Here is a 24512-nt window from a genome sequence, read left to right on the forward strand (position 1 = left end):
CCCTGTGGGTGGAAGCTGTCATGCGAGTCATTGCCAGATCTTCTTAAATAAGATCTCTCATTTCAAGTTCCCTCCCCAGGTTGGGGTGAACTGGCACTGGCTCTCTGGCCAGGGCGGCAGAGAAAGGAGGGAACAGGGTGATCCATATGGTCACACAGCAGGAAGACTTTAATGACCCATTTAGCTTTTGCAAGACCTTGCTGACTCAGCTTTGTCCTGTCTTGCTACCAATATCCTGGAGACCTGGTCCAAATATCCTTCCTTTGCTGGGCAGAGAACTGACCTTCTCTTGCCCTGGGACAGAGCCCAAGCACAGAGGGGTGGCTCTAAGGGTAGAGAGGGATAGAAGCATGACGTTTCTCCAGTAGCCCCCATGCAAGCACCAGAAAGAGGTCAGTGCACACTGGGCAGCATTGGAAGTTCACAGGCAAGTGATGGAGACGGTGTCCTGGGAGGTGGCTGTGCTGAGCCCTTGAGCGGTGGGTGATGACGCGGTCAAGGTGTCCTGTTGGGCAGAGCAGGTTTCTACGCCTTGAAGGTTTTCTCTTTGCTTTAGCAGCTCCACAGCTGCCTTCTCCAGTTCTGTCATCTGCAGCTGGCTGCTGGCTGCCATCTCATCTCTGGTCACTTCTAGGAAGGATGGGTCACAGGCCAGAGATGCAAGGCCTCCGGAGATCAGCGCCTGGAGCATGCAGAGAAGGATGCAGTCACAGTTGATAGCGTGCTCAAGCTGTAGCAAAGTGCCCCATCTTGCAGGCAGCCCATTCCCTCTGCCTTTGCTTTTCTCCCCGCTGTGCTGGCATGTAAGTGCTGTTCAAGCCCATGGTGCTTTGCCCTCCAGACCTCTCCTTGGTGGAGCAGCCCCTCACCACCCCCCTCCTCCCCTTCCATTCCCTGGCAGCCCTTCCTCACCCTCTACCAGACTCCTTCCCTGCCTTACCTCCTTGATGAGGAAGGTGATTGCTGGGGTGGAAGTTGCATTTATGTCACTGCTTTCAGCCTGCTGGCACCGTGAGCTGGACATCGCCCTCTCCGCAGAGCCATCCTCCCCAGGCAGCTGGGTGAGAGGAGCAAAAGGTGCACCCTGGGCTTGGGCAATACTCAAGTAAAAGCCCTACCTTGTTAATATGGAGACAGCAGGTACCGTTTCCCCAGCCTGGACATATTCTCCTGGAGCTCTGCCCAGCAATGGAACAACCAGAGTCATGGAGGCAGAGGGAGCGGGGCAGCAACCCAGACCCACCAGTCTGCTTAAGCACTGAGGCAGGAAATCTGCTTGGAGCCCCGGGATGAGGAGTGGTAATGTGGAGGGGACACCAGAGTTCTACCCTCCAGCCAAGAGGGATGAGCGCTGGGGAGGGACTCCCTGCCTGGAGCAAGGGCCTGGCCACCCTCAGTGTGTAACCGAGGGCAGGGACATGACTCAGCCGCCTCACATCCACTGGCAGGGTCTTGGGGATATTTCAATGAACTTGCTTGTTGGGAAGTTTCAGGGTAGATTGAGGGCATGTAAACACGCCTTTCCCTCGGGGTGTCACCCCTACAAAAGGGGCTGGGAGCCAAGGCGACGCTGTGAGACTTTAGCTAGAGCAGTGCAGGAGCAGCCCTGACCACCACTTCTTCCTGCCCTGGCTCCAGAACAGAGAGTTGCTACTGGGAAAAAGAGAGTTGTCGGCTCCTCCGGCTTGGATGAGTGCCCTGAACCCATTGCAGTAACTGAGGCAGGAGGCCTGGCTCATTCCCAGAGCTGATTACAAGTTCCACTTAAGCTGTGATCTTGGCTGGGGAGTGCCAGGGACTGGGTGCCTAGGGCAGTGTTGGCCTTTCCCAGGAAGGTAGGAAGGTTCAGCCCACATTCCCCACAGTGCTGCCGCTGGAAGCACGTTGTCCCCTTTACCTCCTGGGGTGGAACGTGCAGCCCTGATGATGGGCAGCTCCCCAAAGTGGCCACTCGCCTCCTGCTCAGCCTCTTCTGCAGCCTCTCCATGGGGAAGCTGAGGTTATGCCCTAGGGGAGGGAAACGGGGGTGTTAGGTGGGAGCAAGAGCAAGGATCCCACTGCCACCCCAGAGGTTATCACCTGGGAAAGGCTTAACTAGACCAGGGGAAAGAGGAGGTTTAGGAGTAATGGGATAGAGCAAGGCCCCCTCCTGCCCATTCCCCATGCTTGCTGCTCACACAGGGCAAAGGCAAAGTAACATCCCTGCCTGTGGAAATGAGCACGGCCCTGTGGCTTTATTGGCTCGGGGTCAGCAGTCCTCCCACAACCTGAGGCACCTGGCTCCATGTTCTATCATTCTCAAGAGCAGAAATGCGAGGGAGAAGTGAGGATTTTTATCTGCAAACTCTTGGGGGCTCTATGTCTTTCTCCTGTTTGCTGAGGAGCCAGTCCCTTCCTGGTGCCCTGACCCCTAGGAACTGGGGCAAAACTTCTCCAGGATATGAGCAACGCTGAGACTCACTCAATGATGGAGACAGGCAATGCTGCCTGGGTGCTGTCGGTATCTTCTGTCCAAGCAATTCATCCTCATGCATGATCCTGGCAGGGACAGGGAACTGGATCAAACTGAGGAATGCAGCCCTCCCTTTTCAACCCAAGGGGACACTGATCGGGGGTAGACCAGGAGGAGTGCCTGGATTGGATGAACATGGTAGAGCAAGAAGTACGAAAAATTACGTGGAGGTCTGTTGTCTACCTAGATCCTAATGCCACCAAGATGAAGGAAAAAAGACAAAGGAAGGGAAGGGCACTTAGAGGAGGCGCACAGAGATGTGTGAAGACATCTGAGTCGTGGGGATGTCTCTGTGAGTCCCAGGATGAAGCCGGGACTGGAGGCCTTCACTACCTACTTGTCTGGACCCTACTTTATGCTCTGAGAGCTGAATTTCTTCACAAAGGGCTCGTGTCCATGGAGTCACCTCCATGCTAGTGTCCAGCTTTCAATTACTTCCTCCAGGGTCAAACTTGCCTCATTGCTGGAATCAGTCACTTCTCTAGATCTTACCTGGGCAAGACCAACACACCACTGGCACAGCCTCACTGTGAGCAGAATGGGGCACAGCATCTTGCTCACCATGCTCAAATGAGGCTCACCAACCCTTACCCTTCCAGTGAGTTGTTGTTGTTGGCATTGTTGACATTAGTGTTGCCTTCATGGGGGAAGTCGTCAAGAAAGACAGGGGAGTCGAGGTCTTCACTGCCAACCTCAGTGAACTGCAGGGGTCTCTGACTGGCCATATGGGGCTGCAGGGGGCTGCTCGGCTCCAGGAAGGTGTCAACCTGGCCAAACAGGCCACCTGTCCTCTGCAATGGACAAAGAGCAGAGCAACATATAAGAGCAAGCATGGAACTCTGGGCTGCTCTGGGGTGAGGAATGAGGCCATTCTCATGGAAAATGAAAAAAAAAAAAACACCTGGATGCCCATTCTCTTTGATAACCTCTCTGCCAGGGTCTTGTGCATTGCATGGTGTCAAGAACCTCTCTGTTCAGGTGGAGATAGTGAGGCACTGAGATGCGAATGATAAACCCTGTATCACAGCAGCAGTGTTGGGAGGAGAGCCTCCAGCATGTGATGGCAAATTCAGCCATCTCTGAGGGACCTGTGGGACCCTTGAACATGCAAAGAGCCCATGACACCACAGTGGCTCAAGCTGTCTCACAGACTTTTCAGAAATAGGTAGGGAATCCGTCTCCATTGTGGTAGTGGTGACGCCTGAACTATCCTATCTCAGCTATGGGTCAGCATCCAGCATATTCATGCCAGACATAAGCAGAACGATTTTTACAGAGGCAGGGAGCTGATTGTCTGGTGGAGTAATACAATGATTAAACCAAAGCATCCTGATGCCTAGGTAGGGGAAGGAAGCACCGATCCAGTCATGGTGGATCATGCTGTCTTTTATGATCAGGTTCACCCACATGGACTATGTTCCACTTACTGGTAGTCTCACTGACCCACTGGTGGACCACCAACACATGGAAATGGGGGATGACCAGGATTAAGTATCCTTCAGCCCTCTTGGGCATCTGAGATGTCCTGAAGGCTCTGCTCACCCTGTATATCCCTTCTTCCATGGCAGCCTCAACCATCGCTCGCTCTAGCTCCTCCTCAGCTGTCAGGTCCCCAGAGATGGCCCGATGGATTTCAGGGGCAGCTTCTTCTTCAATGCTCCTGAGCCCAGCCTGGTAGGGACAAGGAGACATGGTTGGATATGGCCTGACCCCACAACCCTTCTCTCTTTGGGCTTTGGAGAAGGATACACAATGAACCCCATTCTCTTGATTCCCAAACCATGCTGCCATGACAGATCCCTTGCTAGGGATAGGCCAGGCACTGCCTTGCACTGGACTCTGTAGTTGGTAAAGCAGCTTTTGTGCAAAGCTCCAGAAGTGGAGCTTAGTGCAGCTCCAGTGCAGCTCCACTAAGGGGTTTGCTAAGGACAGCCTGAAGAAAGGTCGTGATGATGATGCCCAAGAGCAGCTATGTCTTTGTCCCTACTCTGAGAGTATCTGGGCTGGCGTTCTGGCTTATTTGCCCACTCTGCAGTCTTTGGACCACATCCTTTATTACTACATGTGATTTCCTCCTTATAGGTAGGTCAGCAGAGTCTGGGGACATCTCTGTAGCTTTGGCCTGAACATATAATATTTTCCTTTCCCATTCCACCCTAACAGCATCCTTCAGGGTTGCCTGTGCAGGTTTCTCTGACTGTGCAGCAGTTCTTGTCCAAAACCATGCATACCAACTCTCTCCTACTAATGTTGTCAGTATCCCTGTCAAGGTGAGGAAATGGAAAAGGATCTCAGATTGAAGAAGAGTTAGTGAGAAGGAAAAGGATAAGCACAATTCAGGCTAAGCACTGGTCTGACGTAAGTGTTTGCAGGTCTTACAACCACGTCATGAGACATCATAGTCTTCTCTATGGCAGAAGTCAGCAGAGAAGCCAAAAAACTCATCTGCTTCCGAACTCGTCTGCTCTCTGGGGACTAAGGTCAGCTTAACCTGGAGGAGCACTCATGAAAAGTTCAGCATTGCTTGAGTTGACCATCTCATTTTCAGAGTCTAATGGACAAAGACGCTTTGCCTCATCTCTGCCCTGTCTCTCTATGTCATTGCGGACTCTCCTGAGCTGGCAAAAGCCATTTTGCCTATTTGCAGAACTCTCCACCATGCCCTGTACAGCCCCAGACACCATTTGCTCCCAGGATGGGTCACCCCCTCCACCATCACTCCAGAATTCTCAACCTGGATCTCCACAGGATTCTTCTTGTGCCGGTAACCGTAATACTCCTCCTGGCGCTTCATGAACTTCCTGAAATGCTCTTGGATGAGGAATGTGGCATAGAATTTACCCACTGTCACCTCGTCATCTGGAGGGGAGAAAGCCAACCTGATAACAGGTCTGAAGAGTCTGGAAGAGCCAAGACCCCAAAAAGGGGATCAGCCCCTTTGGGAAGTACCACCAGAAAACACACCTCCAATAGGTGGGATGACCTGGTCCAAAAGCTTCATACTTGTTCGCTTCCAGATTTTCTTGATAATGGTTCTGAGTTCTTCATTGGCCTGCTCAAAGTTACCTGTGAGGAAATGGAAGAGATGGAGTAGTTTTCCCCAGGAAATCATGGACATGAACAATGCCAAAGCCTGTAAAAGCTTGTCCAGGCTCATGCAGGGTGTGATGGCTCCCCCCCAGACTCTCTGCCCAGCAAAAATTAGCTTTCTAAGAAGGGATTTTTGATTTGAAAAGTCCTTAACTACAGGGTGGGTCCTAGCAAACAGCAGGTGGGTGGAGCATTATTGCCAGCTTCTCTCTGCTCTGTCTGGTGGTCAACAACAGATCTCTACCTCCTCTTAAGTGCTCTCCTTGGCCTCATCATTTCTGTTAGCCTGCAATCGCAGGCTGTCCCAGAGCTGTTGCTCTGAAATTTCCTGTGCTCCTCCCAGTGCTGTTTGCATTTTGCTGAGAGCTGTTTTCCAATGCCCTTTCCCAACCCAGCAAAGGGGAAAGTCTGATGGGTCCATCCAGCAGACCCAGATGGACCCCAACTACTCAGCCTCATGTCCGGCTGCCCCAGCCCTGCTCTTGTGTCATCGCTGTCGATCTCAGAACCATGAAAACAAGTCTGGTGCATTCCCAAAGCAGGGCTTTGTAAACTCCACTGTTGGCAAGGAAGGGGATGAGAGCAATTCTTCCCAAGCAAAGGGGATCTCTCTAGCCGCTTCCACCCCACTATGAGATACACAGGGAGATGCAAATAGATTGATACACAGGGAAATGCAAATCCGGAGTAGGCAGTAGTCTAGTGGGTGTGAAGGATGAGCAGACTACACCTAGCAGTGTGGGAATGGAGCCTGCCAGCTGTGTATCATGTCTGGGGTGGGAAGTGGGTCAGAACTGCTCCTGGGCTGTCCAGTCTGACGTTATCTAGCTGAAGTGGTACTTGTTTGTTTTGGAGGGATGCAACAAATGTACGATTTTAAAACATCCTCCAGGCTTGTCCTGAACAGCCCCATGCATGTGCCCATTGTTCCTGATCCAGGGAAATGATGTTATGAAACTGAGGGTGGTGGAATTTTGCAGTAGAGTCTAATCCAACAGGGAAGAAGCCCTGTGGTTTTTGGCAGAAAAGGTGTGATTAGCATTACAGGAAGAAGGTCCCCCTAATATCCTGACCAAGCAACAGAGACAGAGAAAAGCATCCCTCACCTTCTGTCTTGATCTTGAGGGCTGTCCTCACCAGTGCAAAGAGGGTTGCGTTGAAGGTGACAGTGCCATCGCTGTTCAGGGGCATGTTCATGCACACCAGCCGCTGCGTGACAAATCAGCAACCATGTCCCTACATGACGGGAGCAGGCTGGCACCTCCATGCAGACACACTGTCTGTCTTGGCAGGAGGGCAGCTACAGCCCCTCACCTGAGTGAGGGAGAGAGACTCCACACCGAGTGACACGTCTCACTTTGGGCTATTAGCCAAGGAGCCCTCCCAGCTATGGCTAATACAGTCAGCCCAGCTGGACTCTGCACAATTGCTTGGCAGAATGCAGGCCAGAGAGAGGGAGACCACACATCCTAGTCAGCTAAACCACACTGAGCTGGAGGAGGCTTAGATTAGAATCATGGAAAAAAAATGTGTTTATTTTGTGGCACCTTTAGTGCCACAAAATGAGTTGGAAGGAGAGTAGAAGGCATTGCTTTCAGGGCAAGACAGTTGCTCTAGGTTACTCTCCATCCTTGAAGAATTGCACCAGGTTGATGTGATTTAGAGATCAAACCTCCTAACAAGTTTGTCCAAGACCTACAGGGGTTCACACCAGTGAAGCTACCCTGAGGTCTGTCCTGCTGAACATGTTTCTCATATGAGATTCAAACAGACCCTGGCTTTGTGCGGTATGAGTCAACCTGGGAAAAAGATACTCAAGCCTGCAGAGCAGGATTCTCAACCTTTCTCAGTGCTCCTGGCTCCTAGATACAACCCTCTCTGGCCCAAGTGATATACCAGGTTAATCAGGCCCATCATTGCTCTCTTGCCCCACATGGGATCTGGAGGGCTTCTCTGTGGCTCAGAAATTCCTCTGCACTGAGGCCTCAGGGTCAGAGACCAGGCTACAGAGTGATCTTCCATGGTGCTGGGGTGAGCACAGGCAAGTGCTTCACTTCAGGATCCTGAAAGGCACCAACTGTAGCCAAGTTAAAGCAACTCTGCTTGCTCCTCTCCATTAAACACCAGAAACCACAGCATAAGCATAACTTATGACACTGAAAATCTGATTGCATTCCTGATTTTAGCCCTTCTGCTGAGGCAAGGCAGGGGGTATACGGATGCAAAAACAGCCCAGGAGAGGTGCCTTCATGCCCACTAACAAAACCATCCCCTTGACTGTTACCTTACAAGCCACACGATGTGGGCAGAACTTTCCAAAGCCCAGGGGAGGCTGGATACGTCTCAGCAGAGTCACCACATCAAGATGTTTGATCCTGCCCCTGTGGGAGGCAACAAACTGCATGAACTGTGTAGATGGAAGAACACTGTGGGGCACAGTGCTGTGTGAAGGGTTGGGTTGATCCCTTGGCCTGCCCCACGCTTCTTAGGTGAGCAAATTCCTCCACTTTCCTGTACTTTTTGGGAGGAGCAACTGTTCCCCTACGGCACTGGAAAGCAGATAAATCCCTGCTGCACAGCGGGAGTCTCATAATCCCGAACATGATGATGGTTAACACCTGCCCTGGGACACACTGAACGAGCTGACAGTCTGCATTCATTTCTCACAGGCTGGGACCTAACTCAGGCACAGACACAGTTAGTGGAAGCTTTCTCAGGGACGGCAGCAGAGGTTAGCAGCTCATCCTTGGTCTCTCTAACATTGGCCCCACAGACTGTGGGGCCTCATTGCCCTCATTGCCACTCACTCCATGCCACTCAGAATCACTTACTTGGCCTCAGGGTCATACTCAGCCCAGATCCTTTTGAACTCATCCAGATGATGGGGCCCAAGGATGGACCAGTCACGTGTGAGGTAGTCAAAGTTGTCCATGATGACGGCCACAAAGAGATTAATGATCTAAGTGCAGACAAGTAGGTGTGAGGGACACCAGGTCAGGGCTGGGCATGCAGAGCGTCCCTGCGTAGAGGAGCATAACCCCTTGTGATTCAGAGCACAGAGCAGTATAGCACTGGCCACAAGTCCTGGACAGGGCAATGGGAAAGTGAAGGCAGACAAGGGTCACCTCAGGGATGAGAAGGGGGTTGGGGCCCTCCTGGAGCCTGTGGATGCTGTGGATTATCCCATGCACAGAAGGGTCTTCTGCCCTAGCCCTGGCTGCAGTAGGCACAGGGCAGCTCTTCCCTCTCCACCCTCACAGAGACACCCTCACATCAGACACTAAATACAAGGTCAGCAGCACACTGGAGGGCTGTTGAAAGGATCTTCCTGAAGTTCTTGGGCCACACGGGCATGTGGGTGCTAGGTCCCCTAGGCTAAGGGAAGAGGGTGCAGTGGGGCCAATTCGGTGAGACACCCAGGAGACCTGAACACCCAGGAGCTGCCTGGGACTGGGAGTGGGGTGTGGAGGGGTGTCCCAGGTTGAGCATGGGACCTGTCCCTGACGATGACATGGGACCCGGACGGAGAAAGGTGTACCAGGAAGGCGCAGAGCATGTAGAAGCTGATGAAATAGAAGTAGGCAAAGTTTGTGCCGCAGGTGTACTCCTCGCCCTCAGCAAAGTCTGACTCGGGATCACACAGCTTCCCATAGCTGCAGGCCAGCAGGATCTCCTGCCAGGCCTCCCCCGTCGCACACCTGAGGAGAGGGGATGCCAGGTCATCTCTGCCCTGTGCGGGATGTGCACTGGACTTGCAGTGAGGACTGCAGCAAGCCAGGGCACAGGGAAACTCTGGGAAAGAAACAGCCAGGGTCCCTGGGTTCACCTCCAGCTTGGGGCATTGGGTATTATCTACTATTGAAAGCTCTGAAGTGATCTGTTAGGGAATGAGCTCTTGCTTCCCCTTGAAATTTCACAATTTAAAATCCAATTTGGGAAGGAAACATTCTAAATACAAAATTTAAAGCACCTCTCTTTCTCCCTCCTCTCAGCCATACTAGGCAAAGCAACAGCCATTCATGAAATGCTTCCATTGCTACATGACAATTTTATGGCAGGGGAAAAAAATGAGCTATGGAAATACTGGCCGTCTTCAGTCTGGTGAGTAACCACGGGAGTTTGAGACTAGCACTCTTCCAGGGTTATCTGCTTGACAAGAAAAGACCAACCTGAATAGCAGTAACACAGCTTGTGGGAAGGTTTGAAAGTTGTTGTTCCGGTTGATTTGGGTACCATCCACCATGGCAATCTTCCCAAACATCTGAAAATCACAGTCAGGTCTGCAGCACCCTTCACCAGGTATTCCCTGTCCTCATGACAGCAAAGTCCCAGGGAGTATCTGGTAGAGTAGTTGGTTTCTCAGTCTCCCTCTCCCCCTCCTCCCCCCATCCACCTCTATGGATGCTACCACGCTCAGTGTGGCTGTAAAAACTAGATCTCAGCCCTGCCCCTCTCCTTACCTGCATTCCAATCACAGCATAGATGAAGAACAGCATCACAATCAACAGGGCAACATAGGGCAAAGCCTGTGACAAAAAGACCACGTGTTATGTGAAAAAAATGTCCCGTATCAAAGCAATCTGAGGACATCATATTGGGTCTGGAGGTGCTGCTTGGGGCAGGCACATAGGAAGAGGGATTGAAGTTTACTTTCTGCCTGTTCTTCTAACCAGCCCCATTCTCTGGTTCTCATGTACGAAAGGTTGATGCCAAACCCCAAGGGAACACTGAGTTGTGCAGCTGGGATGAAGGCTGAGCAGGCTTGGGAAACGCTTGGGGCTGAGGGAGCTGTCATGACTCAGGCACTGGTGTGCCAAAACGCTGCAGGGTGTCCCTAATTTGCCCGCTTGATGCAATGCCCCAGCCTTGCTGGGTTCAGGGCATTTCCTATTTGATCAGTCATTAGGAGACAACCAGAGATGTCTCATGCCCTGAAAGCAGCCAGGGGAAACACATCCAGACATTCCCAATCAGGTGGACGATGGTGGTGTACGTGGTGCACAAGCCCTACTCCAATTTGAAGCCAGCAGTCTGTGACCAAAGGAGCTTTCCTCCTCTGTCTAGAGAGATCAAGAGGCCAATTAGCCTTAGAACCAAAAACTGCTGCCAGCCCATGGCATGTGCATGTCTGAGAGGAGAGGACTGCCCTGTACACACCTGGAATGACTTGATGAAGGTCCACAGGAGGGTCCTGACACCTTCTCCCCGGCTCAGCAGCTTCACCAACCGCATCACCCGGAAAAGCCGGAAGAAAGTGATGGAGACACGGGAGTTGTCATCAGGGTCCTGCAGGCAGACCATAACACTTGGAGGGCAGTGGGCGCTGATGCCTCCAGGCAGATAAGGGTGGGAGCAGGCCCTGGGGACAGAAGGGCAACAAGATCCCTCCTCCAGGAACAACTTATGCTCCCCAAGACCCTCGCCTGTATGGAGGACCGAACAATGACGGCGATGTGCTGGCATTTTCCCTGCAGCCTCCACATAAGTTCATCTCCCCAGACCTGCTGTCTCACATTTCAGCCCTCCTTAGACTGCATAGGGGCCAGCTATTTATATGTGTTAGAGATATCCCATTAGTTAGGAGAATAGGACATTTCAGGGAGAAAAACATGATGCAATGCAGGTTAGGAAGAGCTGTGCAGTTCACCGCATGCCAAAAAGGGCCACCCAAAGATTAGGGTCCTTCCTGACTCTTGTGCACTAGGAACCATTTTGGACTTTCCTACCCCAGCTGTGAGTTTCAGGGCCTTCTACTGTCGTTAGTTCTAGAACAGGGAGAGAAAGGGATAACAATGGCTTTGTAAACACAAAAACGTTGCTTTGAGGATTGTTCCACCCTGTACACATTCTAGCAGGGATTTCATGGGACAAAAGGAGAACAGAATGGGGACACTCTGCGTGGGAACGTCTGCCCACTGCTACCCCAGCATCACTGATGCCTCCTCTGTGGAGGTGGCTGAAGGTGCCTTCCTTGATGGTGGTGAACAGCCCCCTCCAGTCCAGGTATTGTGCCAGGGCCAAGGAGTCCCTGGTTCACAGAAGAACAGGTAGTTGGTAGAAGCGTGGACAGACAGCAGGCCCTGGGCTCAGAGTGCCAGTTTTGTCAGTGGAGAAGTGTAGCAGCTGGGAGCATCTGGAGCATTTGTGTGTGAGAGACAGTGTGCAGGCTCACTTACTTGATGGGTTGATTAGTCCAATACAGCACGGTCCTTAAGTCTCTGCTTTTCCTACTAGAAGCTGTAAGCAAACTTCTCTGATTTCCTTCCAGCCACCCTGAGTTCAACACATGCTCATATATCAGAAGGGCAGAACTGGGCCAGGGTGTCTGGGTGCTCAGAGAAGCTGCAGAAAGTGTTCTCAAGCTTTGTCATTTCCAGACTATGTGCCAGAACAAAGGGAAGGCATCTTGGGAAAATCGCTGTCATCCTTTCCAACCCATGGCTGCCTGGTGCTGCACAGGCCCAGTATGTCTGCTCCCCATCCCTCCTCCCCCCAGATCCGCTCTTCCACAGAGCTCCCTCAAAAGTTGCCTTCCACAAGCTTTTCCTGACACACTCCTATGATACAGCCCAGGAGAGCAGCTGCCGCTCCGGCTGCCATCTCCAGCCTCCCCAGACTTCAGCGCTGCCTACCTGAACCACATTAATCCATCATCCAACACACCAGTTTCCAGTGATTTCAGGGCATTTGAACCACAACCTTAATCATTCCCTCTACCAGCTCAAACTTCTCAGTTTAACATTTCTAAGTTCCCAGAACCACACTAGGAAACACCATGTCCCCCTACCACGCCTCCTTATTTTGATTTTCTCTTTTCCGTAATACAAGAGTTTCCCATCAAAAATAGCAGTCAGGAACATCTGTATCAACCCCACCATGTCACTTTCCCCACACGGCCTGATCAGAGCAATCCTTGGTCACAAAAATACACCAAGAGACCTGTGGAAGTTCTGCCTGGAGTGGAGACTTGGACTGGCATCAGGTAATAGGGAATAGTCACAGCCACCCAGCCCAGCAGGGACATGCTCAAGGTATGCAGCCTGCATCTCTTGGTATCCAGCAGCTCCTTGTTTCTGTTCAGCAGAAGCAGCGTGCAGGAGGCCCTCAGAGCAATCCATTATGATCTAAAGACTGGAGCTGATCAAGAGCATTTCTGCCTACCCCAGCACGGTTGGAATCAGGCCCAGCTCAAGGTAATCACTACCCACCAGGAGTTGCCCTGTCAGCCAGCTTTTCCCATCTTTGCAGCCCAAAAGTTGGACTTTCCTCTGAGGCCACCAGAGTAGCGGTGACACCCCTGGGTTGCTGCACCCCACAGTGCTCATTACCTGCATTGTCCCATGGTGGTTTCAAACATCAGCCTGGGGCCTCTCTCTGCCCAAGTTACAGCATCACTAGTGGATTAGGCCATGAGTCTAGCTGGATGAGACTTGGGGACCTATGCAACACTGGCCATGGGGACATAGCCCATCTTCCAAGGGGAAATCAAGGCAAAAGAGTTAAACCTTTGCAATTTCTCTGGTCAACAGTGTAAAAATATGCACAGACAAATCCTGTTAGGCCTTGCACAAACTAGAAGATGGTTAGAGGAAAGAAGGTCAGCAGCCTTCAGCAGTAAGAGGACACCTTTGCTAGATGCTCCATCCTGTTTAGCTCAGTTATCCTTGTGTTTCATTGCCTGGAGGTGGCCAAACTGTTCCAACAGCTTGGCACATCCAAGGGTGAGACAGATTTCCTCTAAAAACCGGTGTGCGTGGAGGGGCATCTCACTCCATATCCCTCTCAGCAAGGGGAGATTTATGTGTGGGAGAGAAGAGATGGGTTTGGTGTGTGTGTCAACAACATGCAGAACGCATGCAAACACCAGCTGTAGGCACATCAGCAAAACCATGGGGAGCAAAAAGGAACAAGGGGCCCACTGCAAGCACATGCAGCTGATATTTACAATGCCATCACAGCCTCCGCCGAGGCAGTACAATCCACCACTGGAAGCAAGAACGGTCTGTCAAGATAATAAGACAGTCAACAAGAGAAGTGAGGTGGGAGGGAAAGAAACAGTGACAGATGACTGGATAGGAAAAGGAGAAAGACACAGATATAGAGGAAAGAGTAAGATGAAAACAGAGGACAAGCGACTGAGACTAAGAGGTGACAAGAGGAAAGAGGATGAAGATCTACCTCCTTTGGGCTCTTGGACAGGGAAATGTGACTCCTGTGGGGCAGAGGCAGCAGAGGGATGATGGCGAAAGAGTTAGTTGTGATGGACTTACCTACCCATGTTCCCTACTGCATTTCACTTGTTGCAACATGTACACCTGGGCCAAAGGCACAGCAGGAACATGGACCAGCATGTCTGGTCCAAAGATGCATCAATTAACTGCCTCCCACAAATTCCCCTCCAAGCCAGACACAGGGCTGCAGAAGGTGAAATCTGAACCCAAGCTGACAGGCTTAAGCTAAACCACAGCTCCTCTCCCCAACAAGCTGTGCTGCTCTCATTAATTCTGCTTGGAAGCTTGACTACATGAGGCAGGTGCAAGTTTGTTGGGAAGTGTACTGTGAAAGTGGATGTCCCATGCATTGCTATGTGGGCGATTCACTTCCCACCACTGTCCATACACTAATCAAGAGGGTGAAAAGTAGAAAATGCTACATGGACTCCCTCACACACACAAAAGGCACATACACGTGTGGAGGCTCCTCAAGCTACCCAAAGACACACTAGATTCTTCAGGGGAACCTTTGCCATATGCTGGGGCACAGAGACTCTTTATCCCACATCCTTCTTACATGGGTTGGCCCAACCTCAGCTCCCCTCTGTACACAGACAAGGCTCATACCTGGACCCTGAGTGTCCTTCCAGTGATTTCAGGGGACGCTGGGCATATTGGTAGGGTCAGCTCTTACAAGGATCCTTAGCTTTCAGAGCAGGTTGAGGCAGCAATGAGTGACACAACAGCATGGACACTACCAGTACCATATCCTCCAGAGTGCATGTGGCTCAGGGAAGCACTACCAGAGGGACTTTAATCCCCATTCTCCTATTGCTAAAACAAGAACTGCTGGGGCACTCAGTACACTCTTGAAATCAATGCAAACCAGATGACTAAACAGCCATAGCAATATGACTCTGATGGCTAGTAAAACGCTCCTAATATCACAGCTGCCCCCACCTCTTCAATCAAAACAGTCATATGCAGAGACATGAAAGAGGAGTGATGCAGAATGGAAGGACAGAAAGAAAGAGAGGACAGATTTTGCAAACCAGAGTCACATGTTTGGGTGCCTCGAAGAAAGGCTTGATTCCTGAGAAAGTTTAACCTTCCATCCCAGTAGTGATGGTAGTAGTTGCTCACACTTGTTTTGTGGCAACACTTCTGGAAAAGCTGCAGCCCCAAGGTCTGTTTACTCAGGCAAGGTGACCTGTGGCAGGTGCAAGTGACTGCAAACAACTCCCGGGGAGCAGAGAAGATGAACTCACCTTGCACTGACCTCTGAACAAGGGGAAGAAGCAAAGGGCATCCAGTGATGCACATCTCTGCTAATCCTAATCCCTCCTCCCCACCCATGTCACCAGATGGCTGGCAAGAGCTCAACAGAACTGGAAGGGAGGAGGGCTGGATAGAGAAGAAAGGGGCATGGAGGGAGACCATGGTACTGTGAAGAACATAGAGAAGTGTCCAAGCTCTGCTCTCAGCAGAGCATGCAGACAGGGCATGTTGTCCTACACAGGAAGGCTGTGGAGGTGCCCCAAGGACATAGGTCAGAGCAGGACTTGCTGAGACAGAACCACTCAAAGAATTCAGAGTATTGAACTACTGCACAGGGGATACAGGACCTTAGTGCTGCACCACCAGAAGGATGGTCTTTGGTACTGGCGTATGTGGCATAACACAGCTCTGCCTTGGCATGGCAAAGTAACTGCTCTGGCCTGGGTTAGTCCCTGACGGCTGGACAACCCAGCCAGGGCACTGGGCTTCACTGGGAGCATGTGACATGCGTCCCTGAGTGTGTTGACTTGCACTAGCTCAAAAGTCGAGCACATCCTTGGCATCTGACCCAGTTTCCTCACTCCACGTGGACTTAAAAGCTCTAACCCGCTCAAGGACTTGAGCACCCCTTTGAATACTGTGTCTGAAAACAAGACCTTGAGGATGGGGAAAGAGGTGGCATCCTAGGAAATGATGTCCTACAAACAAAGGAAAATCAGGCCAGAGACACCGAGTGCATTCAGAGCAGAATGACCCTAGAGAACCTGGGGACGGCTGAAAGCTGCCAGAACTGTCAGGAAACCACAGCAAGGCTGAAAAGTCAAGAGGCTCAAGAGACAGCAGTATTGAAGCATGGGTCTGTGTAGGGACAAATATGTTGCTGCTCCAGAAAGAGAGTGGAAGGCTCCTCTCACCTCAGTTCTGTGCCTGAGGACCACAGTAGGACCTGGCAAGGCCTCATCCTCCAGAGAGGAATGTTCCTGCTGCCAAGGACCTTCACACACTCTTTCCTCCCCAGCATGGAGCAGGATGGCTGAAGACCATCCCATGCAGGGCTGAGCAGCGGCAGCAGCTCTGACAGAATTCTGAAGGCTGCTGGAGCTGGCAAGCCCCTGCTCTGGAGAGCAAAACATACGTTAAATCAATAAGTAGGATTAATATAATCTACCACAGCTACTTCTACAGTTATCACTAGATCTACTAAATGCAGCACAGGCTCCAGGTGCACAGGGGCATTTTCAATATAGACCATCAGGTATGAAGGTCCCAGTGTTGCCTGCAAAAGGCAGCGGCACACTGACTTCTTAGCACACCAATCTGAAAATGCTTCCTGCAGAACATTTACAAATATAGCTCCTGCTTACAGCCACCCAGCAGTGGCACAGTGTATATGGTACATAGCTTCCAGAACGCAGTGTATGGGGTATACACTTGCAGACGTATACAGTCTTTTGTGTGTATGTATAGACCAGTCATCACTGTATACAGGGACACATGCAAAGCAAATGCTTTGAAAATTGATCTGCTATTCCCATGGCATGTGACAGAACTGTATTGTCCAGGGGAGCCTTTTCTCTTCCCTTCTGCAGCAATCTTAGAACTAATATGTGGGTGACTGTCCAGGTGTGTGCATGAGGAAGAAGGGCAAGTTGAGTGGGTAGGGGTTGACACACTTCATGCTCTTCATAGTCTAATCCTAAATAGACTGTTTCCCAAAGGATCCCTCTGCTTATACATTTTTGGGAAGGGACAACTGTAACATGTTGGCAGGCTGGGGGAGATCCCCCATAGTGCTTTAAGGTTCACAGTGTCACAGCTGTGATCTCCATGAATCCATGGCACAGGTTGATCCTGGCTGTCTGAGGATGCAGGGACTCTGTGTTTCCAAGACAGAGAGGGAAGAACAGTGTGCCAACAGGTACACCAAGAGAGCTGGGCACTGCACTGGTGTCCCTGCCCTAGCACAACACTGCAGAATGGCCCCAAGCACGTACAAGGAGTGATGCTCCCTGGGGACACGCTGGTGCTGGAGAGGCCTGGCACTTACATCGATCTCGCTGAGGATGACATCGATGATGCTGCCAATCACAATGAGGAAGTCAAAGACATTCCAGGGGTCCCCGAAGTAGCCCTGTCAGGGAACCACAGAACAGAAATCATCATCAGAATGAAGAGAACACAAATTCTGGTGGCCAACTGAAGGTGAAGCTGACAAGGGGACAAAATCCCCTGCAGAAGATATTTTCCCTTCTTAGCAGCTAGCAGCTACTCTGTGTAGCCATGCTACCTGAAGAGAAGCTGAGCAGAACCCACTGTTACACTGGCAGGAAGGGAGAGCCGGAGAGAGTGCTTCATCTCCACCTCAATCAGCAGCGCTGCACTGGTTGGGATGAGGAGGATTGTGTGCAACCTCTGAGGCCTGAGGCAGAGGCAAGGGGAGGGATTGTAGTTAGATTTGGGACCCTGTCATGAAGTATTTGGTTTTATTTTGCAATGGTCAAATGAGGAAGGTACAGAGAGGTCACTAAAGGTATATCAGGTCTCTGGCCCCCAATCCCACACAGAGACAAAGATGACCTCAAAAACTGGAGCAATGACTAGCTGCATTGGGTTATATGGGCTAGCAAGGTTAGTTCTGACAACTGAGAATCCATCCAGAGGCTTATCGATCCTGCTCATGGGATCCACAAGAGTACCATGAGGAGAATTTCTCTGGAGTCCTAGGTCTGGGGAGGACTTGTACAGGAATGATGCCAAATGCAAGGGAAAGGCATGCTCTTGGCTTAACCTGAGACCATCCCCCAGCCTACGGACCCTGTTCTCACCTTGGCTTTAAAAGCCATAAGCTTGAGGATCATCTCCAAAGTGAAGAGGACGGTGAAGGCCACGTTGAGGATGTCTGAGGCATGGTTCATTTCTGCAGACTGGTTGTAATGCTGAGGAGATGTCAGGAAGAACTATGTGAGCCCAAGGGCAGGCACAGTCTCCGTTGTGATCCCAGAGGTGTGCGCTAGATGAAGACCCTTTTCCACACACCTATGGCTCAGAAAGGGTCAGCAAAAAGGATTTTTTCCCCCCTGCATCCCCTTTTCTGGGCTTCCCACATCCAACCATCCCCACTTTGCTTCTATACCCAGGGATGCTGAGTACACAGCACCAGTTTTGCCATATGGGACCCTCTCTCCAGGAATTCTCTGAAAATAATAGAGCTTAGGAGGTGGGTCTGACACTGTTGACACCCTTGCATTACCTGTGGTTGGCACTCTGCTCCCTTACCTGCATGCCCAGGCAGATGGTGTTCAGCAGGATCAGGAAGAACATGAGGTACTCAAAATAGGAGGAGGTGACCACATACCAGATCTGATACTGGTAGGGGTTCTTGGGGATGTAGCGCCGCAATGGGCGAGCTTTCAGCGCGTACTGCACACACTGGCGCTGGGAAAGAGGGAGACATTTTTGATGCACACAGAACGGCACGGGCCAGCACCGTTGACACTGGCACACAGCCAGCACCAGTGGTCATGCTGCAGCTCCCCAAAGGCATAAGCTGGTTCTCCCCTTCTTCTTTAGCCCAGAAACATGGGCCAGGGATAATGATATTTCTAGTATCTGCTGTGCTTTCTGCAGAGACCCCTAACAAGCACCCACACAGAACTAATGCAGTTCTTACGGAACTAACAATTTTTTCTCCATACTTCAGAGTTTCTCAGTTTCCCTCCCTGGCTGGCTAAGGTCATCTGTGCAGAGTTCATGTGCACAACACCCCGGCACCGTCAGCTCAAAGTGCCCGTGCTTCACCTGTGGGCTTGATCAGCCCCTGGGAATGCCAGAGCCTCCTTTCAGCCTGCAGGCATTCATGTCTAGCTCTCCTCACCAGCACGTGATGTGTCCCCTACTGATGCTGGTCTCACTGTTGCTTCTATCTCCTCTGATGTCTCCAGCCCTTTGTTTCAGGTCAGTCTGGGCACGTCACCTGAAGCAAAAATTCCACTCCCTCATTCTGTTCCTCTCTGCCCTGCCCTTGAAAAGATACTATATGGCTTTTGTCTGGTGCCAGGAGTCAGCCAGGGTGCTGGGATTCAGTGCAGCTTCGATTAACCCTGCTCCAGCTGTGCCAACAATAAGGGCTGATCAAATTCAGGCTGCCCCAGAAATGCCAGAACCCAGATCAGGTCCAGTTCATCACCCAAAAGCAGTAGGACGCGGGGCTTGTTCACCTCCCCCTGCCCCAGCAGTCCCGGTACCTGGTTCTTGTCCAGCTCACAGTTCTTGTACTCGCTCTCCCCCTGCTCCTGGAAGGTGACGATGACAAAGCCCACGAAGATGTTCATCATGAAGAAGGCAATAAGGATGATGTAGATGATGAAGAACATTGCAATCTCTACACGGTAGTTATAGATAGGGCCTGTGTCCTCAGCGTTAGTATCAATGGCCTTGTACAGAAGCCTACAGGAGGGACGGGGAAAAAACAGAGACTCTGACTGGGACAAAAAAAAAAAAAGTGTTTTCGTGAAAGACACAGAGAGCTCTGGGGACATCCCAAATCAGTGGAATGGTGCAGCTGGGGACACTCTGTCCACCCAACAGACCCCACCAGGATGGTTAGTCTGGTGCCTTGGCCTGGGCAACTTTTATTTCCTTGGAAAAGCCCTCCCAGCTCAGAGCTGTTAATCTGAACCAGGTGGCAATTAGCTACTTCCAGCACAGGTTTGTTATTTTGGCTAGGCCTTTACCCCTGCATGCAGACTCACTCTGGCCAGCCCTCGAAGGTGGAGACAGTGAAAAGTGACATCATGGCCGAGAAGACGTTGTCAAAGTGGAAGTCATTGTGCAACCAGATGCGGTCAAGCACCACAATCTGTGTTGGGTCCCCATCCACATAGGTGATGAATTGGCCCCTGCAATGGGAAGGATGCAGTGCTTACCGGGCTATGCCTTCTCCTGTGCCTGGTGCAGCACAGACCAAGGAGCACCTGGAGCTTGATAGGAGAGGATGACCCTGTGCTTATTCCCAAAGCACAAGAGAAACGGGAGAAGAGCAATGTACAACAAACGGGAGCAGTACAACACACCAAACCCTATTTTTAACTGCAAGACCCCCCTGCAGCAACATAAGTGATCCACTCCCCAGCCCTCACCCTCCAGGCCGCTGCCTCACCAGGGTACCCAGCTGGGATGTGCTGCCCAGAGCTCTTACCTGCACTCCTTCTCCGTCAGCTTGGATGGATCTGTACAGCTGTAAAACTTCCCCTGCATTGTACAGAGATCAAGAGAAACTGTGATTTTGCTGCCACTTTGGAACCCTTTTTCACAGATTACAGTCAATCCCCACCCTGCATCTGTGCTAGTTCTGACATGTGCCACACAGTGCTGCAGGCTTTTCTACTCCACTTGTCAACACAATCCAGTCCTGAGCTTGGGGGCCGTGGCAGACTCTGTTGTCAATTCTAGGCTGAGACAAAAAGTGCTTAGTGCTGTAAGGAATTAAATTTTCCAGGCCTGACTCATCCCATCTGGTGTTCAGCTATTTGGAAAACAGCAAATGAAGAAATAACTATAGAAGTAAATGAAATCTAATGTATGCTGACATTTTTGCTGAGTTTGCAGGGAATCCTGAGAGCTCTCACCCATCAGCTGGGAATTTAGGCCCAATTATTAGAACAGGGCTGAGCTCGGCCAAAGATGGCTCTGCCTTTTCTAAGAATATTCCCAGAGAGCAGCCAAGGGCCAAAGAGAAAGGTAACTCCTGCAGAAAAGATGCATCCAGACTGCCAACAGAAGTCATAAGCATTGACATCTTGGAGAGGAGAAACTGAGACAGCAAGTCTGGAACTGGTCCCTTTATGTGTGTTGTCTGGATCCCACAATTTCCTGGGTGGCCCCTGCCATCCCTCCTGTCACCTGGCTCTTCATCCTGAATGTCTGGTCTAGACAGGTCTCCCTTCATATATGATCTGTGCTGGGGACAACCTTTCAGGGTTACGGCTAAAAGAGCCTGCTCAGATCACCCCTGAGCGGGAGGACATCTCTTCTGCCTGTGGGGAACATCTCTCACCTTGAAGAGCTGGACCCCAATGCAGGCAAACATGAACTGCAGCAATGTTGTGACGATCACAATGTTGCCAATAGTCTTAATGGCCACAAACACACACTGGACCACATGCTGTAGAAGGTGAGGACAGAGCACATGTGAGCATTCCTGGGGGAGGTTCCCCCAGCCCTCCCTCTCACACACTGCAGGGACTGGACCCAGGAAGAGAGGCCGGGCGGATGCAGGGTCCTACCAAGAACAGTGGAACCAGTTAAACCCCTTCTCATACTGCCTCTCAAAGGGGGTTGGAATTCAATGTCCTCTCTGGCAATTCCCAAAGAGTGTGAAGCCTGTCACATAACCTCACACAAGGATTCCCATGGGTTCAGCACAACCTACCCCACCTTTTCTCTTACCTTCAGCCCCTTTGCCCTGTTAATAGCTCTCAGAGGCCTCAATACTCTCAGCACCCGGAGGATCTTCACCACTGAGATGGTGCTGGATCTGGAGAGAAAAGTACAGCTGAGAAGGGGCAACTCTGTTCAGGTCAGCATGTTATGAACCCACTAGACAGCAAGGTAGGCCAGGCTAAGATCGTGCGTGAGCAATAAGTACCAGATGTCATTAAGCTACCACGCTACACAAGGCCAAAGAACACTGGCGGCTGTAGAAAGAAATTCCAGAAAATCCAGAAATCGGATTTCTGTCTGCATGTTTGACTTTGACATGGAAAGAGCTTTTTCTCCTTGCCTCCCACGCATTTACATACTTTTTTTCTCAGTGTAGTGGCAACAGACACTTTATGGGCACTAATACATGATTAACACCCCAGGGATGACTGTTTCTTCTCTATGCAACCTGGGGAACTGCAGCACCAAACAGGCCTGTCTGGCTAGAGATACCAATGTTGACCCTAGGGAATTATGGAGGTGCTTACTCAATCCCCATGGAGATGAGAGAGACAGCAACAACGAGCAGGTCGAGGATGTTGAAGGAGTTCCTGCAGAAGGAGCCTTTGTGCAGGAAAGCGCCGTACGCTGTCATCTGGGGAGCAGAGGAGGTTAGTAGAGAGGCCAGGCAAGGCAGACCAGACATGGTCACACTGCAGCCCTGGCACAGATGTCACAAGAGGGGCTTCTCACAGACCCTATCCTGCCCAGACCCATTACTCTGGAGCCGGGCCAAGAGCTGACTTCAGGTGAGCTGGAAATCCTCCTTGCTCCACTGTGTGGAGACATAACTTTTCCTAATCATTCAGCAAACTAAGGGGGAGAAAAGCAAAGAGACTACAGTGGGAGCAGCACTTAACAGCTATTTGAATTACTGTTTCCCACCTCAACTTTTCTTGGCTTTCTTTTCTTTTTTTTTTTCTCTCTTTTTTTTTTCTCAAAGAAACCCTGACTGTCCATAGCCAAAACCCAGTTTAGACCCATATTCCAGGTCTTGACATGCCCACTGCTCAAGATCTGCTTATGTGGATCTGTCTACAAACAGCCATCTCCTACTTGATGGCAGCTGGAGGGACTGTTCATGGCTAAGTCCATGGTGACAGAGAGACTCACCTTCAAAACAATTTCTACTGTGAAGACAGAAGTGAAGCCAATGTCAAAATATCCAAGAATCTAGAGACAGAAGTACCAGAAATTGGTGAAAATTTGGTGATATGAGAAAGCATGTTCAGATGTCCTGGTGTAGTAGTTGGGAGAGCCCTTCTAGCTAAATAGAGCCTGCAAACCAGATGCTAAAAAGACTTGAGAACTTCCCTAAGCTTTGCTGATTCTCCCCAGTGCATGGTCAGACTTGCAGTCTAAGACCAAGCTCTCAGTTGCAGGTGAATGAGGCTTAATTCCCCAAGCTTCTGATCTCCAAAAGTACTGAGTACCCTGGGAAACTGTCTCCCTGTGAGACCCCACACCCCCTGCCAGACACTGCAACAGAACAAATACATACATGCTTTGAAAGGTGAGACTTACAGCTACTTCTGCTCCATGTAGGCAGCATTTCAGGGTGCTGCACATACCAGCGGCCCAGTTTGCTGGCTGATGGGATGTTCCTATCCCCAGTAGTCACTACAACTTTGAATCAAGATAATCTTGAACTCCTGGTGGACCTCTTGGTCCAAAAGTAAGGTAAGGCATGAAACAGTAATACCTTGTTCCTATTATCCACTGGGAGGATAGCATAACTGGCCTCCTCTCCCAGAAGATATTGCCTTCCCACAGTCAGGGCTGAACCCAGGAGTTAACCTCTCACACTAATTCCTATTTAGACATAAAGTAAGATTAGGATAATCCGGTGTGCTATAGGACTTTCTTCCTGGAGACCAGAAGAGAAGCAGGGAGCTCTTAGTGAGACCCTTATTCTCTGCATAGAAGTCTCTCAGAAGAAAAATCACAGGTACCAAAAACTGCCTGGGTATGATGCCCAACAAGCAGGTCTCTGCTTACTAGGGAAATGAGAGTCTCTGTGCAGTCTTCCCACCCATTCCATCCCTCCAGAGCCTTATCAGCACCTGGTTGCGGAAGGACTCAGCCCGGATGGGATCCTCGGCTGCCAGTGAGATGCTGCTGAGCAGGATGAAGAGCAGGATGAAGTTGGTGAACCAGGTGGCATTGACAATCCTGTGGCACAGCATTCGAAACCTGCATAGGACATGGTTGGCATGAAACACTGCCATGGAGTCGGAGGGTTATTAGATGGGGTTGCAGTAGCCTGAAAAAGGTTATGTCTAAACCTTGAGAACAGGAGGACCCTGGACATGAAGGGATTTCTGTGCTAGCTCTTCCATGGAGAAGACTGCATTGTCCCAGTGAGCCGGCTACCTCCAGGACTGGCTTTTATGTGCAAGTCCCTGTTGGGAATGGTTGATGCTAGAGGTACCCAAGCCAGTCCTGGTTCCATCATGCCAGGAGTAGGATGGGTGCCTACTTGTTAGTGGGGCTGAAGATGAAGAAGGAGCTGGCTTCAGGCATAGGCACAGCCTTCTCTTTCAGCTGTAGCTCTGCCAGAGGACGTGGCCGAGGGCTCAGAGGGATTTCAGGCTCATCTTCCTCATCATCACCTGCAGGTAGCCACAGAGAGGGAAAAGGAAAAGGTCATCCAGAGAGGGAGAGGGAATGTGATTCTGTGGTGGATCTTGTGATTATGATCCATGGTTGTGTTCCTGTGCTAGAAAAATCTTACTGTCCTGAGGCTGGTTAAGAGTCACCGCATCCTTCACCCCTCACGTACCCAGGGTGGCTACGTGGTACCATCCCTGCAATGTCTCCTCAACCTTCCTGCTCTCTTTCCAGGGACAAGACTTACCCGGAAAGTCAGCAGAAGGGTAGGGGTCTTTGATCTCATTGACGTTGGATTCAAATTCGTCCACTTTTAACTAAAACAGGAG

At 50.9% G+C, this 24512-nt stretch overlaps 1 protein-coding gene across 1 annotated transcript in view; it reads right to left on the reverse strand.

Annotated features, from left to right (window-relative positions):
• Positions 1 to 421: 421 nt before the first annotated feature.
• Positions 422 to 24512, reverse strand: part of CACNA1S (calcium voltage-gated channel subunit alpha1 S) — a 41075-nt gene continuing 16984 nt past the window's right edge. The window contains exons 16-44 of the mRNA XM_088534484.1: positions 24431 to 24500; positions 24053 to 24185; positions 23637 to 23766; positions 22687 to 22746; positions 22062 to 22168; positions 21541 to 21628; positions 21149 to 21256; positions 20291 to 20343; positions 19845 to 19991; positions 19338 to 19539; positions 18370 to 18528; positions 17919 to 18029; positions 17141 to 17224; positions 13548 to 13604; positions 10760 to 10888; positions 10063 to 10128; positions 9772 to 9863; positions 9141 to 9300; positions 8434 to 8561; positions 7887 to 7983; positions 6709 to 6811; positions 5477 to 5578; positions 5247 to 5371; positions 4055 to 4183; positions 3104 to 3303; positions 2462 to 2538; positions 1898 to 2007; positions 941 to 1057; positions 422 to 682 (exon numbers count right to left, since the gene is read on the reverse strand). Coding sequence (XP_088390610.1) covers positions 422 to 682; positions 941 to 1057; positions 1898 to 2007; positions 2462 to 2538; positions 3104 to 3303; positions 4055 to 4183; positions 5247 to 5371; positions 5477 to 5578; positions 6709 to 6811; positions 7887 to 7983; positions 8434 to 8561; positions 9141 to 9300; positions 9772 to 9863; positions 10063 to 10128; positions 10760 to 10888; positions 13548 to 13604; positions 17141 to 17224; positions 17919 to 18029; positions 18370 to 18528; positions 19338 to 19539; positions 19845 to 19991; positions 20291 to 20343; positions 21149 to 21256; positions 21541 to 21628; positions 22062 to 22168; positions 22687 to 22746; positions 23637 to 23766; positions 24053 to 24185; positions 24431 to 24500 — 3405 coding nt within the window. The remainder of the gene's footprint in view (positions 683 to 940; positions 1058 to 1897; positions 2008 to 2461; positions 2539 to 3103; positions 3304 to 4054; positions 4184 to 5246; positions 5372 to 5476; positions 5579 to 6708; positions 6812 to 7886; positions 7984 to 8433; positions 8562 to 9140; positions 9301 to 9771; positions 9864 to 10062; positions 10129 to 10759; positions 10889 to 13547; positions 13605 to 17140; positions 17225 to 17918; positions 18030 to 18369; positions 18529 to 19337; positions 19540 to 19844; positions 19992 to 20290; positions 20344 to 21148; positions 21257 to 21540; positions 21629 to 22061; positions 22169 to 22686; positions 22747 to 23636; positions 23767 to 24052; positions 24186 to 24430; positions 24501 to 24512) is intronic.

This window comes from Tinamus guttatus, unplaced genomic scaffold (genome assembly GCF_059628265.1).
Source record: "Tinamus guttatus ecotype Peru unplaced genomic scaffold, ASM5962826v1 Tinamus_guttatus_pri_ptg000563l, whole genome shotgun sequence".
In the NCBI taxonomy this organism is placed as follows: domain Eukaryota; kingdom Metazoa; phylum Chordata; class Aves; order Tinamiformes; family Tinamidae; genus Tinamus; species Tinamus guttatus.